A 22824-nucleotide genomic window follows, 5' to 3' on the forward strand; every position below is an offset into this window, starting at 1 on the left:
CGATTTTTAAGCCGATTTTTAGCAACCCTCTTAGCATATTTTTAAGCACATTTTTAGCAATCTGCTTAGCAGATTTTTATGCAGATTTTTGTAATAAAAAATAAAAAAACACGAAAAGTGCACGCAGTGTTATCAGTGTCTCTTTTTCGCTATGCTTACTGGAAACATTTCTTCACACACCTTTAATGTTAGGCTTATAACCATTTCATGTGGGTCCAAATACGAACCGCTTAACAAAATTAGTATTCAATCAAACTCTCCAACGTAACCAAAAACATTCAAAAAATGTTTTGGATTTGTTTTGCTTACAACACCAAAGCCGGTAGAAACATGATCATACAAAATCTGACGTGCATCCAACATGAATAGATACGGTTATCCTATCCATAGGCTTGCAAAACCACTCAACTAATAATTTGCTTACTAGTGTTCAAAGCTGCAAGTAAAATTGTTTATACGAAAGGGCTCCCTTCAAATGCTTAAAACTGTTGGAGTGTTGCCCACTTTTTTTCCTTTCCATCTGGTCCTCTTAGTCCAGGAAGTGAGTAGAATCTTGCCATTTAGGGTTAAGACTACTGACTCATAAAGTCCAGGGAATTTAAGATAAAAAACATCTCCCTCTTTCCTGTGAGTGTACCAACGCTTTGCAGTCAGTGATTTGGGGTGCAGTGCATCAATCCCAATCCCTAGTTTTCGAGACGGCAAAATCGTCATTGCTTTGGCATGGAGTAAACTGGCATGTCAAAAGTTTCCTACATATATACATGTACATGTACATGTAGTTTGCACTTCTTGCCTTCGTACGTGATTCTAAGCAGTCCTGCCGTCGATTTCACAAAACTCTTCCTAACTTAGGATTAATCTTACGACTTAAGTAGAGTCCCAACCCTGCACTGGAGCATGCAGACCTTAAGATTAATCCTAAGTAAGAACTAGTAACTCGTCCTAACTCGAGATAAGACAAGTCCTAAGTCTTTGTGAAATCGACGGCTGAACTGTTGCTTAATTTATTTTAAGTAGGATTTGAAACTAAAATTTAATTGTGTGTACTCTTGTGCTCAGAGTTCTGCAGATTTTGTTTTTTTTTGCATCTGAGATGAGAATCAAAGCATGCAGTCATTTTTAAGGCAGATGTCCGAGCAATCTTTTGACACATGGCCCCTCCCAAATCATAAACTTAAAGATACATTTATTGTCACGAAACAATGAGGCTCATATGTCTAGGCATAGAGTTCTACGGTCTAGGTGACTGCACTATATACTCCGTCCACTGTGGAGCATTAAGGTGAAAAGGTTATTCACTCTACAAGTTCCTAGATCGGTTCATTCACACATGTGTGTGTGTGGTGGAAATGCCATCGCTGGCTCCCCTCCGCTAAACTTGACTGATGACCACATAACATCCAGGGAACGTGCTGTGTCTCTGTACTCCACTACCTGCCAGAATCACTCCGACTGTTTCACTGTCAAAGTTTCTTCTTTCTTTATTTCCTTCCCTCCCAAAGCACATTGCCAATCAGAGCATGGTGATTGCCTCCAGCTGGCCAGCTGTACTTGGCTGTGTTGGGCAACACTTTGTTTGTTTTAAAAAGTGCAACTGCTGGGCCCAGATAATAGCGGACCTCTTGGAATAACATTATCGCCAGGTGATGGTGTGGAAGGTGTGAAAGGTGCTGGATTCAGGGAAACTTTGTCACACTTCTGGGTGTGCAATTGCAAGTAGTTTTGCCTTCGTTTGGGGAATTCATACTGGAAATTGAATCGTGGACATTGATGTAACAGTGCAAAACAGGTAAGTTAAACTTGATATAAAGTATTCATTAACAACAGTTAAATGAAATGGACATCTTTGGTAATGGACCCTTCCCATGAAATATGCTAATTACATTCACGCATGCGTACAGACCCTGTTGGTTGGCAAACACCATAGAGTTGTGCACTAAGCAGACGCGCAATCGCGTCTGCGTCACGCACCCATTAGCCGTGTACAAAACAGCGCGATGTTCCCTCATTTTGCCACGGGCGCACGGGCTATGTGCAATTTACATATTTCATGGGAAGGGTCTATTGTAAATTGCTAGTGTTTACACTTGGTATATCCAAACATATTCATAAAAATAACAAACCTGTAAAAAGTTTGATTCAATTGGTTATCGAAGGTGAAAGAGAACAATGACAGAAAACACACCCTTTTTGCACAGAATTGTGTGCTTTCAGAAGACTCATTAGGTCTGAATCAAGTCTGAATCAGGGCTGTCAGGTCTGAACTATTTTAATATTTTATTTTGAGTGAGAAATTCTCTTTCTAAAAACTATGTTACTTCCGAGGAAGCCATTTCTCACAATGTTTTTAACTATCAACAGCTCTTCATTGCTCATTACCAAGTAAGTTTTTTATGCTAACAATTATTTTGAGTAATTACCAATAGTGTACAGAGCCTTTAAGGGAAACTAAATTTTCAACTAATCTTGAACAAAATATATAAAAAAATAGAGCAGAACCTGCGACCTCCGGAGAAAATGTGCTCAACCAGGGAACGATTTCATCTGCAATGTTGCATATAAATTTAGTAGACAGAGCTTATTTTGTGCACACTGAATGTCAGCTTTGAGTAGCGGATGCTGATTTTTTAGTAGCAACTGACTGCTAACCAACTGCGAAATACATCCCTAAGTTGGCAGTCTCAATATTTTGCCAAAATATGTTCGGGGCATGCTGGTCAGAAACTGTTCACAAGTTACTGCCGTATAGCCAGGGGATCACACCCAAGTTTCCGATAGGGACCTGGGAAGCAGCAGTAGGGGGATCACCTAGTAATAAGATGCAACATTTTATTTCAAATATCAAGAGAAACCACAAGAGAAACTGACACTCAGGGTCAATTGTAAAATAATTTGGGAATGAGCAAAAATAAATGATTGATGAATCAAAAAGATGATTGATGGATAAATGTATTAGTTGCATATTTCCTCAAAAAAAAGCCATTTTTAAAAATTTATTTCTTTATGGATTTCTTAGCACTTCAATCTTGGGGAAATACTTAGCGTGCAGCAGATCAGTCAACCAGTCAACCAAGTACCAAACTCAACCAATTTGCTCTAAGGCAGAGCCAACTACTGTAACAAAGTGGCCCTCATCCAATCATTATAAGTTAATTCATTTTGGTGCTCCACTCGTTTCCAAAAGAGAGTCCCTAATGAAAGTTCGAAGTCTCTAACCTTTAACCTACATATGTAACCTTTAACCTACATTATAACCCACAACCCACAAGGGAAATTAATATATTTGTCACTATGGTTTCCGTTTGCAAAATAAATAACAACACTGTACGCAGCCAATGGTTGATGGTTTTAAAGCTTCCATCTTAATTCACAAGACATTTTTTTGTCAAGACGCCTGCAGTAATTTTGTATGGCTACAGTATTAATTAACGACATCCCATCAGTAAACATTTTGGGATCAGGCAAATTAAGATATTTGAGATTAAATCACCAAACACAGTCATGAAGGCACTACAGAAGACATCAAAACAGCCAACGGTAAAATGTCTATAGTGTCACTTTAAATCTGTTAAATGCCACAATTAAAAGAACTGTTTCCGTTAATTAACTCAAAGCATGTCAGTCTGACTATTCACTAGAGCCAAATTTCATTAAGGCAGTAAGCACAAAACTTGCTGAGCACAGAAAAATACTGTTAAGCAGAAAAGGTTATCAGCTAAAACAACAAGTTTGCATTATTGTAAATGGTGCCCAACTCAATTTTTGTGATAGCAAAGAAATTTGTTAAGCAGTTATTTTCTGCTAAGCAGCTTGATGAAATTGGGCCCAGCCTTGATAAATGCCTCCCTGCCCCTGGCCTTGTAATGGTCGTTGCCTTTATGCCCCTTGAAATGTTCCTGTGAAAGTTTAAATCTCTCTCCTTTTGTTGCCCGATAACATGGAAAAAGTTCCTTGCTCTTTCAAGTGAGAACAAAGCATCAGGACTGGTTCAATGTACATCTTACAAACTTTTCCTTCCATTATTTTTTCAATTTTTCTCTACTCAAATCGCTAGCGACAAGAGCATAAAGAAAGACAATACACGTAAGCGTATTGTTCCCATGTGTTTCCCTGTAGGCAGGGCATGTGCAACATTTATGCATTATCCGGGGAATCACGTAGTAAAGGCAGACATGGGACTAATTTAATTAGACTTAAGGAAAATGATTTATGCGTCCACGTAAAAACACTGACAACCAGTCACAATATATGCAATAACTAAACACATAGTAACAAATGCAATGAAAATTCCTCTAGGCTGTTTCTATGTTCAGGGGATGTGGGGGTTGACCAATGATTGATTGATAGGATCTTGATATGTTATTTGTTTGGGTGAGTTCTGCAAAGGAGAAAAACATTTGAAAAGTTCAAACGAAGTCAGAAGAGCTTCATAGTGAAGTGGGAAAAACACGTACTGTATCAACAGTCAGTTTTAGAGTCTTTCATTTTTCTAAAGTGATTTGAGCGGGGAAACATGGCAAATATCCAGGGACGAGAGTCATTGACAACAAAAAGTCTGAAACTAAGATTCTAAGTTAGGAAAGTACACTGGAATGGTGGCATTCCCACCTTTTGGTAACCCCTGGTGTTAAAGATTCCAAGGAGGTTCTGGGAACAGTATCTTCTTGAGTGCTAGAGAAGTAGATCAAACAACATGATTTCTATATCTATATCAGCAGTGTCATGGCTGAGCGGTTAGGAGTACCGGATTCAAGCACTGGTGTTTGATCAGCAGGGTGTGGGTTCGGATCCCGGCCGTGACACTTGCTACATAAAATTGGGGAGGTAGTGCTTTCTGCTCTACCAGCCAGGCTTTGAATTGATGATACCCAAGCCTACATCCGTATGGACTGTGAAATGGGTAACCCTGTTTCAGCCCTATGAGTAGGTGGCAACGGCCTCTGGAAAAAATAATTGTAGCCCACACCTTGAAGTGGCCTTCAGGCCTTGTGGGCCAGGCGCATAAAAAAAAAAAATATAAATATATAATATAATCATCTCTTTTTTTCACAGGAAATACTGTTCTTTGTTATTGTTACTTTGATTATCTGTAGGAATGGAAATAAATCACTTGAAAAGAAAAAAAAACGAATTTAAAAAGTCTGATATCAGTATACATGTTGCTCATTATTTAGAACCGCCTCAATGTTTTTTTTCTCAACCATCTTATATTTCAGGGCAACTATTATTTTAACGCCCAATCTACTCTTGAAGGGCATTAGATAAATAACACCAGGACAAGTTCTTATCTGAAAAAGCTAGTCTTCCGTTTTCCCAATCTACTCGCAACGGGAGAACTTTTTTGGAAGAGCAATTCAACCAAATAAATAGTATCACATGGTTTGACAGGCAAACCAAATATTATTAGTACCCAATTGGTTCCTGTTCAGGATATTAAGATCCTGTGAAAGGAAAGAACCACAAGACCGTAAAATAAAATAGTGTGAAGGACTTAACCATGTTCCGGAGCCCATTCTTGTGGCTCATCACGTCTGAACCACAAAGACCACATCCTGAAGTTTTTATTTGATTTCATAAATTGAGTTGTAAAAAGTCTGGTACAGCACCAATAAATTAAGAATGCCAATTGGAGGGACAATTCAATTATGGCAAAAAGTATCTTGCTCAAGGACAAAAGTGCCGACTGATCGGGATTCGAACCTGCACTCTGCTAATTAGAACAATCAAATTTGACATATACCTGCCTCGGACCAGCCATCCTGTGTAAATTTACAACCGGAATAAAAAAAGTGAATTAGATGAATAACTAATAGAGAGTTTATGTTTGGAGCAGAAGTCAAGGGAAATATTTTGAAATTTGGGATTATTCTGAGGGACCCATAAAAGTTCTAGGCAAAGCTTGCTAAGGGTCTAGGCACCTGAGCATACATGTGCGTTCAATTTTGAGCCAGGAAATATTTTGTAAAAGTTACCCTGTAGTAATAGTAGTAAAAGTGCCCAGGTACGGCTCAATCCACATGCAGCTAACAATAACAAGAATGCAGGTTTTGCATTTATTTTTTTTCAGTGACTAGCCGGCAGGACCAGTACATGTACATATAAGTTTTTTTATTTTACTATTCTATCAGCTTTTTCTATAGCCATCTTGATATCTTAGAGGTCCATACATAGGCTTCTGGGGAATCCCAAGACCAATCCACATACCACATTAGAGTTGATTTATAAAAACCTTGAGGCTAATATCAAGTTATAGCATGATCAAGTTTGCATAACTCTCTAACTTAGCCACACATGGGTGTTGCCAAAGTTCACCCTGTCTCAAGCCACCTTCTCCACACTTAGACGCCCCAGGTGAAAACAAGACACCACTTTCATCAGCAATTACTGCTTTAAAGGTACATGTAGGGTCATACACATGTAGATTGGTTTTGTCAGCGCAACGCTGATCAGTGATAGGCAAAATTATCAAGACAGATGCAAATAAAGTAACATGGGAAAGTTTCAGCCGAACTGAATACAGTGTCTACTTGCTGAGAAAACAGCAAAAAAACTGTCACAGTATTTATCACATTTTCACAAAGATAGGGTCATAGATTGGTTTTGTCAGCGCAATGCTGATCAATGATAGGCAAAATTATCAAGACAGATGCAAAAAAGTAACATGGGAAAGTTTCAGCCCAACTGAATACAGTGTCTACTTGCTGAGAAAACAGCAAAAAAAACTGTCACAGTATTTTCACATTTTCACAAAGAACATTGAATCTATTCACACTTGGCAAAGTGGCAGGGGCGAGTACTCTCTCTTGAGGTATTCGCGAGTGGACACCAACCCTCAGAAATCTGAATGAGTCGTTTCTCAGATTCAAATTGTTGGAATGGGTGAAAAATTATCCAAACCATATTTACTTCAAAAGGAATCCTTTCTCAAAATAGTTCATAATTATCAACAGATACTACTGTTTGCTTGCTTTGACGATCTGATGTACTTTTTTGTGAAATGTTGTGAATAAACCATTATCCCCCAGGAGATTAACAAAAATAAAAAAATACTGTGCTTCTCACCACAAACATTTTTAAGTTCTTGATTTTTTGGGAGTATTTACCCATCTATGTATGACCCTACCCTTAAAGGCACTGGACACTATTGGTTAGGCCTGGGCGAATTATTCGAATATCCGGTTAATGGCGAATAGGTTTTCCTATCCGTAACCGCGAATGCCTTTTTTTTCTTAACCGGATATCCGCATAGGGCGCGAATACCTATTCACAAACCGGATAATTCTGTAATTACAACCGAGTAACCGGATGTTCTTTAATATCCGAATATCCGCGGACGTCGGGCGACAACTGATATGAATGTTTTGTCTGAATCCTTAAGAAACTTCTTTTAAGACAGCATAAAACAGCATATATAGAGTATTTAACTATGCTTACTTCTGTGAAGAGTTAAAACAATGACATTTCTGACGTAATTTGTTCAAAGATTACAAAAGTTTTCCTTCACGTAGAGTCAATCACGATCAAAAGAAAAAGCAAATCGCCATCTTTAAATTAGATCCGGTCATTTTTATGAATGAACCGAGTGACACTGTCTAAAACTAATATAAGATCTCATTCACAAACGAACAGCGCCCTCTAGAGGCGAAAAAAACTATTCGAATATCCGGTTAATTTCGGATAGTTGGCCAGCGGTATCCGAATAACAAAATTTCACTATTCGCCCAGCACTACTATTGGTAATTACTCAAAATAATTGTTAGCATAAAAACTTACTTGGTAACAAGCAATGGAGAGCTGTTGATAGTATAAAACATCAAATGTGAGAAACGGTTCCCTCTGAGTGTACGTAGGTTTTGAGTAAGAGGTAATTTCTAACTCAAAGAATAAAAGGCTTCAGGTGTAAAGCCTTTTATTATGCCTGAAAGCAGTGACAAAGTTGTGCAACACGGGTGTTTTTTCTTCCATTATTCTCTATCAACTTTGATGACCATTTGAGACCAAATTTTCACAAAGAGTTGTTATTTTATGGATACAACAAGTGAGAATACTGGTCTTTGACAGGTTACCAAACGTGTCCAGGGTCTTTAAGGAAGGTGTACATGTACATCCTACCTGCTGGTTCAAATACATGTAATATTGATGACCTAATTGTTCATATTGGGTCAAGGATTCACACTTGGGTGCTGGTTCCAGGCAGGAGTGACCTTCAAATACATGTAATATTGATGACCTAATTGTTCCTAATGGGTCAAGGATTCACACTTGGGTGCTGGTTCCAGGCAGGAGTGACCTTCAAATACATGTAATATTGATGACCTAATTGTTCATATTGGGTCAAGGATTCACACTTGGGTGCTGGTTCCAGGCAGGAGTGACCTTCAAATACATGTAATATTGATGACCTAATTGTTCCTAATGGGTCAAGGATTCACACTTGGGTGCTGGTTCCAGGCTGGAGTGACCTTCACAATAGAACACTCTTGAATTTCTTTAATTGTTACCGTCCATGGGGTCAGAAACAGCAGTGAGACAACTTCAAGGCTATACAAAAGTAGCACTGCTTGGCGCTCTGGGGTGCTGCCTTCTGTGACACTTCTGGGTTATTTAAAATATTTCTGTAAATGTGGTCAAATAATTGCCCTGCAACGAAGGGCAAATATTTGTTTTATACAAGCATGCTGAGACAGGCATATTTGATTTCAATCAGAATAAAAAAAGGCTACATGTAGGTATGTTTAATCTGATATGCTAAGTGCATACTAAGTTATTTACATACATTTATGTAAATCATGCAATTTGAATTTATTGAAATAAAATGTAAATCATGCAATTTACATATTATTAAATGTAAGTAAAACTAAGTTTCCTGCTAATTGAGAACACCTGCTCATTAACTAGTACACTGTAGACCCTACCATACTTCTCCCTTTAAATTTGTTTTGTAAATGTTGTGCAGATAGTCATAGTGATGTTGGTCTTTACCCTTCCTCAATGTTTGGTTTTTAAATGTGAATATAAAAGGGTGAGACTACGAGTCACTGATATGAAAATTTGAAAAAAGTCTGATTTCAATTTTAAGAAGTATCTTGAAATGATGAAATTGTGTCATGACAGTATGACGATCATTTATTGCAATCATATTTGTTTTGGGGTACTGCGTCTTGTCAGCCGAGCATTTTATCCGCAGGAAATTAGGTAATATATATTTTCTTCTTTAATTCTTTATGCAGGGACTGATCATGATGTATTCACCGACAGTCACCATCAAGAATATGGTGTTCACAAGACTGGCCCTCCTCTTACTGTCCACATTACTAGCGGCCTCAATCCACGGGGCCACTGCACTCAACTACTGCCCTCCAGTATGGACCCAGTACCAGCTACCGACCGGCTCCTTCTGCTACCGACTCTTTGGCATCAGGAGAACCTGGCAAGAGGCGGAGACAACGTGCCAGAAGTACACCATCTGCCAGGGCAAGGAGACGGCGCACCTTGTCTCAGTCGGCTCTTCCGAGGAGGAAGGTTTTTTGAATTCGTACTGGAAGGAGATGCGAGGCTCATTCGAAGGTAATGCTGGATTTCATGGTTTTCCTTTGAGCTTTACATTTTATGTTTTCTTTGTAGTTTTTTCCAATTATTATTACTTTATTTTTCCAAAATTTGTTTCTAAACATTCTTGTTTTATGCGTTAGAAAATTTCTTTCAATAAAAAAAAAATAGGTTTATAGGCCCATAACATAAATTTGTATTCATGAATCACAATTGGTTTGAATCCCGATCATGACACTTGTGTCAATGAGCAAGATGCTTCACTATTTGCTTCTCTTCACCCAGGGGTATAAATGGGTACCTGTGAGGGTAGAGGTTGATATTGTGTTCGACAAAGGCTTCAGTACAAATAAAGTGTTTGAGCACCAGGGCAGCCTGAGGCTATGAAAGGTTACAGGGATGTTATTGGCTCAATGACCAGGGCACTAGAGTAAAGCACGATACATACTGTAAACTGCGCTGTTAAAAGAACTAGTTATTATTACTAAATTCATCTCAATCGTTTTTTTCCCCCGACCAGGTGAAAAGGGCATCTGGCTTGGCTACCACAAGAGTACACTCAACCCTGGTAACCACTGGATATGGACCGACAAACTCAAGACCACGTATGAGAACTGGGACGTCTCTGACCTGGGGCAGCAGAGCGCCGTGGCTGAGGGTGTAGGGTGCGGCCAGCAAGTCTCCACTGAGAGTGACTGGCCGAGCTGGCGGCAGACTGACTGCGACTCTAAACAACACTTTGTGTGTAAAATGCACGCCATGTGAACATGAATTCTCAAAAATGCATCCTTCTGGAGCAATCTTTTGTTCTTTACTTTGACCTAGCACTTAACAGTTTCCCATAGACTTTGTACACAAATTTCCTAACTAGTTTGTACAACAATATTCCTTGAGGAACACACCAGTCTCTAGAATTTCCTTGTGAGGTCCTGCTCTTTTCCCCTTTTTGTTTTGTTTTTGTTCCATAAGGTACCCAGTATGAGCACGGTATTGCTATTAAATGAAAATTGATTACATAGACCTGTGTATATTGATGTCATATTGTTTACAATTATACAGAAATTGAACTTATATTAGTACTAGGGCATATCCTGGCAGATCATAATTGTATTGTAGATTGTGTATACATGTAATTAGTTATAATAAATGTACAGGTAGTAAAAGAGGAAAGAAGTGTAAAGTGGAATATAATTTGAGGTATAGGCCTATAGACCCCTTGTATTGGTCGCCCTCGCTTGGGTCAAACAGTGTAAATGTATGCGCGTGTACGTGCAACGCCCAAGTTTCAGCCAATGGTACTGTAAGTCTTCCTTTGACCTCAGTGAGGCCCTCACTGAGGGCGCTGTTTTGAAGATACATGTACAACCAAGAAGCCAATAATAAATGTGTTTCACCTAACAAGAGAGGGCAGTATACACCTCCTCCATAATATTTTTACAATCTCTTGTATGCAAATTGAGACAGTTTACACTTTCTCACAAGCACATGTCCTGATTGCAGTATATATACTACAGGATACTTCCATTGTTGTTCTATTGTTCCCTTTTCAGAAGAAATTATGTATACGGTGTGACCACTAGAATAAAGAAAACATTGTGGGGTAGCATTGTTTCATTGTGTATGCCCTACTATGTAATGTAACCCCTTATAAGTTGGCCTGTGTAATTGCAAGTAGAGGGAGCAATTCAATCCAACAAGATTGGATAAGTGACATTGTTCCATGTGTGATAAATGCAGGCCCTGTAATTGTATGAAGAGTAAACAAATCTACAAAAATGTACCAATTGGGGGGGGGGAGTGAAGGCTAAGTTGTTATCACCCCCCCCCCCCCCCACACCAACCTTAGGTTACGCCACTGCTCACTGTTCAGTGCGAGCCAATGAGGAACCTCATTTGGGCCTGTAGCAGAGGGCACCCAACTCAAATGACGTCAGTGCATTTACATATAATGAGATACATGTATAATGATATAATCATGTTATTGTAACATTTTGAACTTTTTATACAGTATTCAGTTGAAATTATTAAATGCTTAAATTACTAATTATAATGTCTTAGTTTATTTATTCATTCACATAATATCAAGCATTTAACATCCCGTTCCCCAAAACAGATGTTATTTTTGGTTTGAGTGCCTAATACCTTAAAGGACACAAATGTCAAGACAGGGACTCAAGATCAGAAACAACAGGTTTTGAGAGTCCGGTGAGTTTGACCGTTCAGCTGCAACACGTTTGTTCAGTCATCAGAATTAGGTCTCATAATTCAAACGTAGTCCCACATCTTGCAGGAAATACTGTATGTAACAGCGCCAGGAGCGTCACTGAGTGACGAACATGTGTGCTATTGAAGAAGCCACAATTATTATTATTATCCTGCTATTACAGTATGTAAGAACACTAATGGGGTCGTGTCTCTCCCCTCTCGTGATACAAGCAATCACAAATTTGCTCGATGAAAAAGTCCAGATATATAAAAAAAAAACAAGCAATGATGGACATTTTGAAAACTGCATGTTACCTATTCTGCCTATAATCTTTCTAACTCCATCTTTCCCCTGCCTCCTTGAAATAATTTATGCAACCACAGATGGGTATCCCTCAATCCATAGCCGGGTAACAAAAGACCACATGTCCACCACAGGGTATGGCTGACATACTTTGCTCTGACCCATAGCACCTGAAAAAATGGCTTGAGGATCTACAATGGGTCAGGAGGTAAGACCAATTTAAAATCATTACACAAGTTGAACGTCCTGGTTTTTACAAAAAAAAAAAAACAGGCACAATGTCTAATATTTGGTCAAATACAACGTCAGATACAACGTCACTGGATGGGACAGCACCACCATTTATTATCCGAGCTCAGCTACATGTACCACAAGAGTACATTCATTAACAAATGAGAAACCATCTTCTATATTAACACCAATAGCCTTAAGATGGCGCAAAAAACTAATCAAGGGAGGGTGGGGGCGGTTTAATTGCTTATGTCATCCGATTTCTACCATCCCCAAATCCCAATAATAATCCCTCCAACCCCATTAGTGACACAATAAACACGCCTCCCAGTCTCTATTGTGCCTTTTGTCTGCCGAGTGAATCACATTAAATTGGAAAAACCCTTTGAGGGCAGTTTAACCCTGTTTCCCTAGCATCGGCCACAGCTCGCATTGAGTCATGCCAGTTCTTCTAGTTGTCTATTTAGACTTTAAGAAATCAATTTGTGAGTGTGGTTTTAATCCCATTAGCGGGGACAGTGTCTACTGGTTTGGAGTGTATTATGATGGGAGCTAGACAAGCTGTTAAGAGGCTTACTGACTGCCAATAACGGAAATCATTTAACAGTTAGGAGTCTTTTTACACGTTTGACAATACACTGCATTTGACGTGCCCTACACTACTAATGACGGTAATAGGACTGCGCACATTAAACACCCTAAAATGGATCCCTACTTTTAAAGGCAGTGGACACTGATGGTAATTGTCAAAGACGAGCCTTCACAGTTAGTGTGTCTCAACATATGCATAAACTAACAAACCTGTGAAAATTTGAGCTCAATCGGTCATCAAACTTGCAAGATAATAATGAAAGAAAAAAAAACACCCCTGTCACACGAAGTTGTGTGCGTTTAGATGGTTGATTTCGAGACCTCAAGTTCTAAATCTGAGGTCCCAAAATCAAATTCGTGGATAATTACTTCTTTCTCGAAAACTATGGCACTCCAGAGGGAGCCGTTTCTCACAGTGTTTTATACCATCAACCTCTCCCCATTACTCGTTACCAAGAAAGGTTTTATGCTAACAATTATTTTGAGTAATTACCAATAGTGTCCACTGCCTTTAAAAGTGCCAACATTGGGCCTTACGTTTCAACCCTGGTAGCAGAGTCTTTCCCTTGCATTTTCTGTGTGTTTTCTGACTCTCTCTCTCTCTATTAATGTTTTTCCATTTGACTTTTTGTGTATACACCTGTATACCTGTTTATGTGTGTACTGTTGTGTTGTCATTAGTTAGCCTTGGAGAAAGACTCTCCTTGCTTTTTTCTGTGTGCTTTCTGCCCCCTCTCTCTCAATTCACGTATGTCCACTTCTGCTTCTGTTACACTGGGGTCGATTTCACAAAGGTAGTCCTAACTTAGGACTAGTCCTAAGCAATGCTAAGAGATAGGACTGGTCCTAAGTTAGGACCAGTAACTCATCCTTACTTAGGACTGGTCCTATCTCTTAGCATTGCCTAGGACTAGTCCTAAGTTAGGACTACCTTTGTGAAATCCACCCCAGTACACCTATGTTGATGTGTTTTGTGTTGTCATTTAGCCTTTGAGAAAGACTCTGCTAGGGTCGAAACGTAAGGCCATGAACTAGCCTATTTGTTTGCAATTATACCCTAGGTCCTTTTGGTTGGTGAGCAGTTCATGTGTGTTGTGTTTTCATTTAGCCTCCGTAAAATACTCTAGGGTTGTAACGTCAGCCCCATAACTATTTTTTTTTGCATTTATTCCATATGCAGGTCCTTTCGTTGGTAAGCAGTTTGTACATGTAACAGCTAATTCTATTTTCTCTACTTAACACTGTAATCACTAAAAGCAAATTGATTATCTGTCGATGAACACATCAATTGGAAGACAAATCATTGATTTGTTACCCTCCAACAATCTGCTAGATTGTGGAGCCCAATGTTTCACCATTCAAAACCACGCTTCACCAGTCATACATTGTTACATTACACTTTTTGCCCATTCTAATGAACACAAGTAACAAAGGTTCCGCTCCTGAAGGAGGGAGGGAGGGAGGGAGGGGGAGGGGAAGCTACCAACTAAAAATAATAACAAAAGAAAAAAAACCTTACCTGAACATATAGAGACCGACGGCTGAAGACAAACTGAAAAGCATCACCTGGAGAAAACGGACAAAATAATAATAAAAATTATAATATAATACTTATAAACTTATAACGCGCACATATCTGTCTCAATAGAGACACCCAAGGCGCACAAAAAAGAAAATTAACGTAACATTTAAGAAAAAAACTTTAAACTGATTTAGTAAGAACGCTTGAATAAATATGTCTTTAGTCTGGTCTTGAAGCCTTGAAGGGAAGTAGAAGTACAAATAAATGTCTCTTGGAAGAGTGTTCCAAACTCGTGGAGCAGCCACACAGAATGAGCGGTCTCCCCACGAGCGTCTGAAGAAAACAGATTTCTTCCCCTCAAGCACGAACAGTGAAAGGGTCTACTTTTTTCTTTACTTCCTTGTTTAGATATAATTAGACAATCAAGTTATTGAAGTAATTTTGGTATTTAAAGGATCTGGGTATTTTTTGTAACACAAAACACAATGTCCACAGATTTACATTAAACTTACACCGTTTGAAGATATAGTGATAGTAGAAAGCGTACCTTAAAATATTAGTTGCTGAGGTGCTGTAGTTTTTGAGAAATGAGTAAAACAATGTCATGAAAATACTTTTTTACATGCTAAAATAATTTTCATGACATTGTTTGACTCATTTCTCAAAAACGACAGCACTTCAGCAAGTAGTATTTGAAGGGAAGCTTTCCACTATCATTATCTTCAATCTGTGTAAGTTTAATGTAAATCTGTGGACATTGTGTATTTTGTCCTACAAAATAGACCCTTTAAAGGGAAGCTTTCTGTTTGGTAATCACTCGTAAAAATATTGGCAATCAAAACCATTGGTTAGAAGCCTACAGTAGCTTTCGATAGTATAAAGCATTTGGAGAAACATTTCATTTTGAAGAAATGCGGTAGGGTAAAAAAATGTTATACCTCAAACTTTGAATCTGAGAAGTGTTACTGCATCAGATTGTGTTTTCCTATGGAGTGTTCTTCCAGCGTGAGCAAAGTTGCTCCGGATTTTCAGCGATATCTCAAAAAACGCTGAATGATTTCAAATGGTTGGTCAACTTACTGGAAAACTTTGGCTAAAAAATAACGCCAATGCCCAATGCTATGAAACCATGGTGATTGTTTCCTTTGAGTACATACCTCTCCGTATTTAATTGGCCTCACGACTCCTCTGGAAATAAGGATGTTGCATATAAGCTCAGTTGCCTGAAATTAACAGGACAAAAAAAACGATAACAAAATAACTGAAAGTCACTTCAAATTTATCGACAGGTCCCAATTTTATAGCACTGCTTAAAGGCAGTGGACACTATTGGTAATTACTCAAAATAATTATTAGCATAAAACCTTACTTGGTAAAGAGTAATGGGGAGAGGTTGATAGTATAAAACATTGTGTGAAACGGCTCCCTCTGAAGTGACGTAGTTTTGGAGAAAGAAGTAATTTTCCACGAATTTGATTTCGAGACCTCAAGTTTAGAACTTGAGGTCTCGAAATCAAGATTCTGAAAGCGCACAACTTCGTGTGACAAGGGTGTTTTTTTCTTTCATAACTTTATCTCACAACTCCGAAGATCGATCGCGCTCAAATTTTCACAGGTTTGTTATTTTATGCATGTGTTGAGATACACCAAGTGAGAAGACTGGTCTTTGACAACTACCAATAGTGTCCACGGGCTTTAAACAGGAAATATTGCTATAACAGTTTTCTGCTAAGCAGAAATTTGCAGAATACCTGTCACAAACTGTACATGAGACATGGTAGTTTGGCTGGTAACCTCGCTCTGGTAAGCAACATATTATTGTGCTTAGCTACTTTTTGTGCTTAAAAGCAGCTCTTTGGAATTGGGCCCTGGGGTGGATTTCACAAAGGTAGTCCTAACTTAGGACTAGTCCTAAGCAATGCTAAGAGATAGGACTGGTCCTAAGTTAGGACCAGTAACTCAGTCATCCTAACTTAGGACTGGTCCTATCTATCCCTATTTAGCATTGCCTAGGACTAGTCCTAAGTTAGGACTACCTTTGTGAAATCCACCCCTGGTCTGCAAAGTCAGAATTGCAGGGCTGCCAACATTTGCATATTTCTGTCAGGGAGATTTTGTATTATGTTACAAGAACATTCAACATAACTTGGCAAAAGTTTTTAATGGATGTAAAAGTGTCCATAATCAGGGGAAATTTTATATGTTTCAATACAACATGGAAAGATTGTTTTTATTTTAAGGAAATTAAAGGCAGCTCTGAAATTGTAAGAATACAAAACATTCCAAGCCTTTGAGACTGTCCAAAACTAAGATTGAAAGACTCAGGATAGAATAGCCCTGTGGTTCTCCCAAGTTTTTTTTTTTTTTTTTTTCAAAACTGTTGGCCATTCTGGACCCAAATTTTGGAAGTTTGGTCGGAGCTCGCTGAATTAATTGAAACAAGGTCTTCAGAATGTTTTCTACTGGATGTTTAGATCTTGGTTTTAAAAGCTTTTAGCCCGGTTCATACTTCCTGCGAATGCGATGCGAATTTGACGTGAATTTGACGTCACAACTCTGTTTTCCCTGCAATATTCGCAAGAGAGTTGAGCTGTTGAGCACAACTCAACTGCTGCTAATTATTCGTTGCGAATTTGTGACATCAACATTCGCATTTGCAGGAAGTATGAACCGGGCTTTACTGTGCCATCTGGAGCATTTTATATGTCTTTCCCTTATAAAAAAGTACCAAAATAAAAATAAGTGCTGAAGTAGGTTCTACTTTTGTATGGGTTAGCGTTTCAAAAGAGAAAAGCGAAAAAGGAAACTTTAGGAAGGTTAATCGTTAGCAATGTGGGTGTTTTGGCATGGAGTGTCACACAACATGTAGTCTTTATGACCAAATCATAATTGTGAATGTAAATTATAGGCCTGGGCGACTAGTGAAATTTACTATTCGACTAGTCGTGCCTCAAATAGTCCCGACTTCGACACTAGTCGTGACTAATTTTTAATTCTCAAGATGTTTGCTGCAGTTGCAATATAAAGTTCAAGCTGAAAGAATTGGAGGATTGTGTCACTGATGTCTGATTATGTGTTTAGTAAGAAAATCATGGTGCAAGTTAATAGTCGTGAGCGACACAATTAGTTCACCAAACTTTTTCTCATGATCACTGAGACGAAAATTATTTTCATGACATTGTTTTACTCATTTCTCAAAAACTACAGCACCTCAGCACGTAGTATTTTCAGGGAAGCTTTCAACTATCATTATCTTCAAACTGTGTTACAAGTTTAATGTAAATCTGTGGACATTGTGTTTTTAGGAATAGAGGTTAAAAAGAAAATGATGATGTTAATCTCTCCTGTGTTTTTTTTTGACATTTATGCATGTTTCATAAAAAAAGATTCCGCAGTGTGAAAAAAGCTGATCCCCTCAAAATAATTTTTGCCAGGGGAAACCGTTTTTCAACATAGCAGGGAATATTAATAAAGACTCGCACTACATTTATGACATGTTAATTTTTGCTTCTGTGCGATGGCGTACAACTTCATCATGTGGGACTTACCAGCTGCATTGAATATAAGGAAAGTCTGTTCCTGCTGTAAATATTATAAAACATGAAACGGTTAAAGACAAACAGTTAAGACAACTCACCAGTGTTGCCATGTAGAGAGCCAGAGTGGGTCTCCTACGATAGAAAATAGGGGTGTGTGATTAGAGTTTGCTCCTTGTAAACCCTTATAAGGTGCTAAATAATTGGGTCTCAAAATTCATCACTGCAATTACCTACCATTCTGAAAGTTTGTATTACTCAGCACCTTGAGTACCTTGTCTGGTAAATACGTGCGTGTATAAGACTTTGATATTATTCCTAATGCTCTAAAGGGAGGGTCTCCTACAACAATAGGGGTGTCGTGGCCGAGCGGATAAGAGCATCAGACTCAAGTTCTGGTGGTTAAGTCATTGAGATGTGGGTTCAAATCCCGGCTGTGACACTTTTGTCCTTGAGCAAGACGCTTAACCATGTTTCTCTCCACCCAGTGGTAAAATGGGTACCTGTGAGGGCAGAGATGTTTTAGCACCAGCTGTTTACTCCCCAGGGAGCTGAGATGGTTTAAGGAATGAAATAATGGCCCAGTGACCAGGGGTAATTATGTCAGAGGCGCTTTGTTACGCCCTTTCGGGCCGTGATAAAGCACTTAAAATTGATTATTATAGAAAATAGGGGTCTGTGATTAGGTTGGTTTCCTAAGGCTCAAGAGGGCAGGATGATACCAAAAAAAGGCACTAGACATTATTGGTAATTACTTAAAATTATTGTTAGCATAAAAACTTACTTGGTAATGAGCGAAGGAGAGCTGTTGATAGTAAAACAATTGTGAGAAATGGCTTTCCCTGAAGTAACGTAGCTTTTGAGAAAGAGGTAATTTCTCACTCAATTTCAAAGACTTCAGGCCTGACGCCTTTTATTAGGCATCCGAAAGCACACAAATTTGTGCAACAAGGGTGCTTTTTCTTTCATTATTCTCTTGCAACTTAGACGACCAATTGAGCTCAAATTTTCACAGATTTGTCATTTTATGCATATGTTGGGATACACCAAGTGAGGTCTTTGACAATTATTACCAAAGGTGTCAAGAGCCTTTAAGTTCCCCCTTTGTTTTACAGTTTGTAGTGCCCTCTATTGACTAGGTTTCCTCCGGCCATGTTTAAACACTTCACACAGTGTTTGTATCAAACGTTTAAACATGGTCCTGCGACTTCCTGCGAATGCGAAAGTGATGCGAATTTTGTTGAAATTGTTTCACAACAAGTAGTTTGCAGCAGTTGAAGCAAAACATTCGCTGCGAAAACAGACATAAGATGTCAAAATTTGCTTTGCATTGCATTCACAGGAAGTATGAACCAGGCTTTTTTATCGAAGTAGATGAACCGTCCCAAGTATTTATGAATTATAACATCAGTACAATCAATCAATCAATACCTTGACTTTTGTTCCATTGAAATAGCAACGCCTGAGGCGAAAGTGGCTGGAACGAAGGCAAACCCTGTGTAGAAACGACCAAGCATTTTCCTGAAAAGAAAATATAATTTCAAAACAATTTTTAAAACAAGGAAGGTATAATCAACAAGATTTGGGAAACAAATGAATTATCCAATGTTACTGTTGCCTTCTGAAACTAATCAGGCAATGTTTTACTTCGTTGATTGAAAAAGAAAAACTGACAGGAGCTGGACTTAAACCAGCCCTTCGTACATTCAGCCCTTCAGATGAACGTACATGTAGCAGCGCTCTACCAACTGAGCTATCTGGCCCATGTTGGCAGTCTCCCTATTATACAAATATTGACTGCTTCGAGTGCTATGGTTAAAACTACGACTCCCGAGGTGATCCCCGGAGCGTTCTATTTTCCCGAGGCGCAGCCGAGGGAAAATTGTCGTCGGAGTATCACACGGCAAACGATGCACTATAACACGGCCGCCGTCTAGTAAAACTAAGACATATCATGTGACGCGCTCTAAACCAATGAAAAGGCAGAATATTTGTAAGGGGTGTTATAAAAGTCAATATCTTTGTTGGGGGGTGCCAGTCAGGAGCCATACAACCATCAGCTGCCGTGTAGCTAGGGATTACACCCAAAGCGGTAGCCAGGGGATCACCTTGAGGGGATGCAGTTTTTTAATATTAAGTAATAAACTACAAGAGAGACTATGGGTGCCATGGGTAAGGTTGGGCTTCATCGATTTATTTTATTCCAATATATCGCGATATTCGATATAATCGCGATTAATTAAATTTGACATCATCAGTCTATAAACTCCCAGTGAAAGTTGTAGAAGAGACAGTCATAGCATAAGAGAGGTGTTCTAATGACCTATTCATCTGGTTTTACTCCAAACCTATGGGGTGCAAGATGTCTCAGCTAGCAAATACATCGCGATACTGCGATACTTAATCGATATTGCGATATATTGCGATATATTGATGTTTCGATTAAAACCAAATCGATACGGTATTGAAATCTCTTCCAAATTAGTATCGCGATATTCGATAATATCGTGGTATCGCCCAAGCTAAGCCATGGGCTGTTTTGAGGCGTGGAATGGTGTTTTGTCTCCTACCTGAATAAACATATTGAGGACATAAAAACAATTGCATTGGCTGCCAGAAAGTTGGTTGAGCGTAGAATGTCTAAAATGAGCTTCTTGATATTTGGGATGCCTCGGTGAAAAATAAGTGTAGAAACCTGTAAACAAATAAACAAAGAAAAATAGAATACAATCAATTCAACATGTTTCAAATGGTGTCCACTAACTGATGTTTGTTGAAAGGGATCATCAACTTAAAAAATCTATAGATGTCAACAGCCTAATAAACAGATGATTTGACAACTTGCATTTGAAAATGAAATGTTTCTAAAATGTCCCAAGTGTAGATCCGTTGATTGCACCAGGGTGTTGCACCTGTGCTGGATTCCTACAATACAAAACTAAATTAAAAAAAGTCTGCTCTGAACCCCAAGCCGTGATCAACTTAGCTTTTTATTAATAAATACCTCTAGATGCTGAACAGGCTTTGATGAGAACCCACATAGATGTAGATGTAGATATAGACAGTTTACAGACTATGATTGGTCAAAACCCAATCATGTGAGGATGTATTAAAGGCAATGGACACTATTGGTAATTACTCAAAATAATTATTAGCATAAAACCTCTCTTGGTGACGAGTAATGTGGAGAGGTTGATGGTATAAAACATTGTGAGAAACGGCTCCCTCTGAAGTGCCATAGTTTCTGAGAAAGAAGTATTTTTCCACGAATTTGATTTCGAGACCTCAGATTTAGAACTTGAGGTCTCGAAATCAACCATCTAAATGCACACAACTTCGTGTGACAAAGGTGCTTTCTTCTTTCATTATTATCTCGCAAGTTCGATAACTGATTGAGCTCAAATTTTCACAGGTTTGTTATTTTATGGATATGTTGAGATACACTAACTGTGAAGGCTAGTCTTTCGCAATTACCAATAGTGTCCACTGCGCCTAAACATACATTGTGTATGTATAACTACTCTAGTGTTTGTGCTTTGTGCTGTATGGCATGTTTATTCATCTTGGTTTCATTGGCACTCCGCACTGGTGCATGGCGTTTGCGCGTACGCGCTGAAGATCTGTATCAGTTTTGATGTAACAGGTGCATAAAGTGTAGAAACCATTATATGTCCATTTGGTCTTGTTTACATTTAGGAGAGCTCACAGTTCACTGTAAAATGTGTCCCTTCAACATGAGTACAACAGAACTGAAAAGCAATAGTTTAACATTTTGACCATTTTGCTTTTCATGAAAAGGTATAAAATGGAAAAGTTTCCGTATGGCGTCACCACTTTTTCATTCGATATATGAAATAATAAAGTATCTAATTTACCTCAATGAGATATCCCTTTTTGTAAAAAAAGAGTGAAAAAGTGGTGGCGCCATACGGAAAGTTATCCCCAGCTTCGCTAAAAAAGGACGGCACCTCTAGGCTCATCTTGTCCAGTCATTAAGTCAGTGAACTGAAGACCAAGTCCTCACGCTGTTATTCCCTAATTAAAACAAGGGATAACATTCGGTATGGCGCCACCACTTTTTCACCAATTTTCACAAAAAATGATATCTCATTGAGGTAAATTATATACTTTATTATTTCATATCGAATGAAAAAGTGGTGGCGCCATACGGAAACTTTTCCAAAACAAGACCACTTTCAATTTTCAAAACCACCTAATATTCTTAGTTGATAATTATAGGATAATATAAAAAATAAAAATAATAATAATAATGATGATAACAAGTTCGCGCCACCCCCTCTACTTAAAACCCTGGATCCGCCCCTCTCTGGTCAGACTAAGCATACAAAGAGCAAAAGTGACGAATGTGGCCAACATAATAATAACCACGGTGAATGGTTAAGGAGAACAATAATTCCATTTGTCTAAAAACTTTGGGGAGTACGAAGCCATACCGCAACTGGTCAAGGTAATTTACTACACAATATCGGGTGTTTGTATATTTTTTAGGTATGTTCATCGTTCGCAAGTTTACACCTCATTTATCCCATAAACTCACCAAATAGAAAAGTGCATACGTTCTAAACGAATACCGGTAGCTCGCCTTGGCAACGTCCAGTGTTGCCCCGACACAGGAAGTGTTCCACGTATGGCATAGTTCGTAGCAAGAACATACCTGCCAAAGTTTACTGGGGGCCACCATTTTGGCTTTAATCTGTCACTGGTGGTGGTGCGCTTTCTACACACATAACTATAGCTCGACACTGTTGGGAACCAGCTGACTTTAGATTGGCTGATTTTATGGGGGCGTTTCTAATTGGGGGGGGGGGGGGTCGGAATCATGGGGTGATCTTGTGGCATGAGCGGCGCTCATAAATACTTAT

General features: G+C 38.7%; 2 protein-coding genes across 4 annotated transcripts in view; one reads left to right on the forward strand and one right to left on the reverse strand.

The window, feature by feature from the left end:
* Positions 1–22643, reverse strand: part of LOC139947320 (transmembrane protein 135-like) — a 34641-nt gene extending 11998 nt beyond the window's left edge. The window contains exons 1-6 of the mRNA XM_071945215.1: positions 22500–22643; positions 20512–20636; positions 19373–19462; positions 18043–18076; positions 15563–15628; positions 14403–14449 (exon numbers count right to left, since the gene is read on the reverse strand). Coding sequence (XP_071801316.1) covers positions 14403–14449; positions 15563–15628; positions 18043–18076; positions 19373–19462; positions 20512–20636; positions 22500–22643 — 506 coding nt within the window. The remainder of the gene's footprint in view (positions 1–14402; positions 14450–15562; positions 15629–18042; positions 18077–19372; positions 19463–20511; positions 20637–22499) is intronic.
* LOC139947214 (regenerating islet-derived protein 4-like) lies at positions 729–11387 on the forward strand. 3 transcript variants are annotated; one of them, XM_071945086.1, is made up of 4 exons: positions 729–800; positions 1506–1792; positions 9234–9570; positions 10073–11387. In XM_071945086.1, exons 3-4 carry the CDS (start codon positions 9243–9245, stop codon positions 10315–10317), a joined length of 573 nt encoding a protein of 190 aa, XP_071801187.1. In that variant the 5' UTR covers positions 729–800; positions 1506–1792; positions 9234–9242; the 3' UTR covers positions 10318–11387. The 3 variants fall into 3 exon arrangements, with proteins under 3 accessions (XP_071801187.1, XP_071801184.1, XP_071801183.1); XM_071945083.1 differs by lacking the exon at positions 729–800 and having other exon boundaries at positions 1418–1792; XM_071945082.1 differs by lacking the exons at positions 729–800; positions 1506–1792 and having other exon boundaries at positions 9228–9570.
* Positions 22644–22824: the final 181 nt, after the last annotated feature.

Source organism: Asterias amurensis, chromosome 14 (genome assembly GCF_032118995.1).
Source record: "Asterias amurensis chromosome 14, ASM3211899v1".
NCBI lineage: Eukaryota > Metazoa > Echinodermata > Asteroidea > Forcipulatida > Asteriidae > Asterias > Asterias amurensis.

Bases quoted from the DNA above. Each gene is read 5' to 3' on its own strand.
- LOC139947214 (XM_071945082.1), top strand. From the start codon at position 9,228: ATGCAGGGACTGATCATGATGTATTCACCGACAGTCACCATCAAGAAT. The intron at 9,571-10,072 runs GTAATGCTGGAT...TCCCCCGACCAG, and splicing joins GATGCGAGGCTCATTCGAAG to GTGAAAAGGGCATCTGGCTT.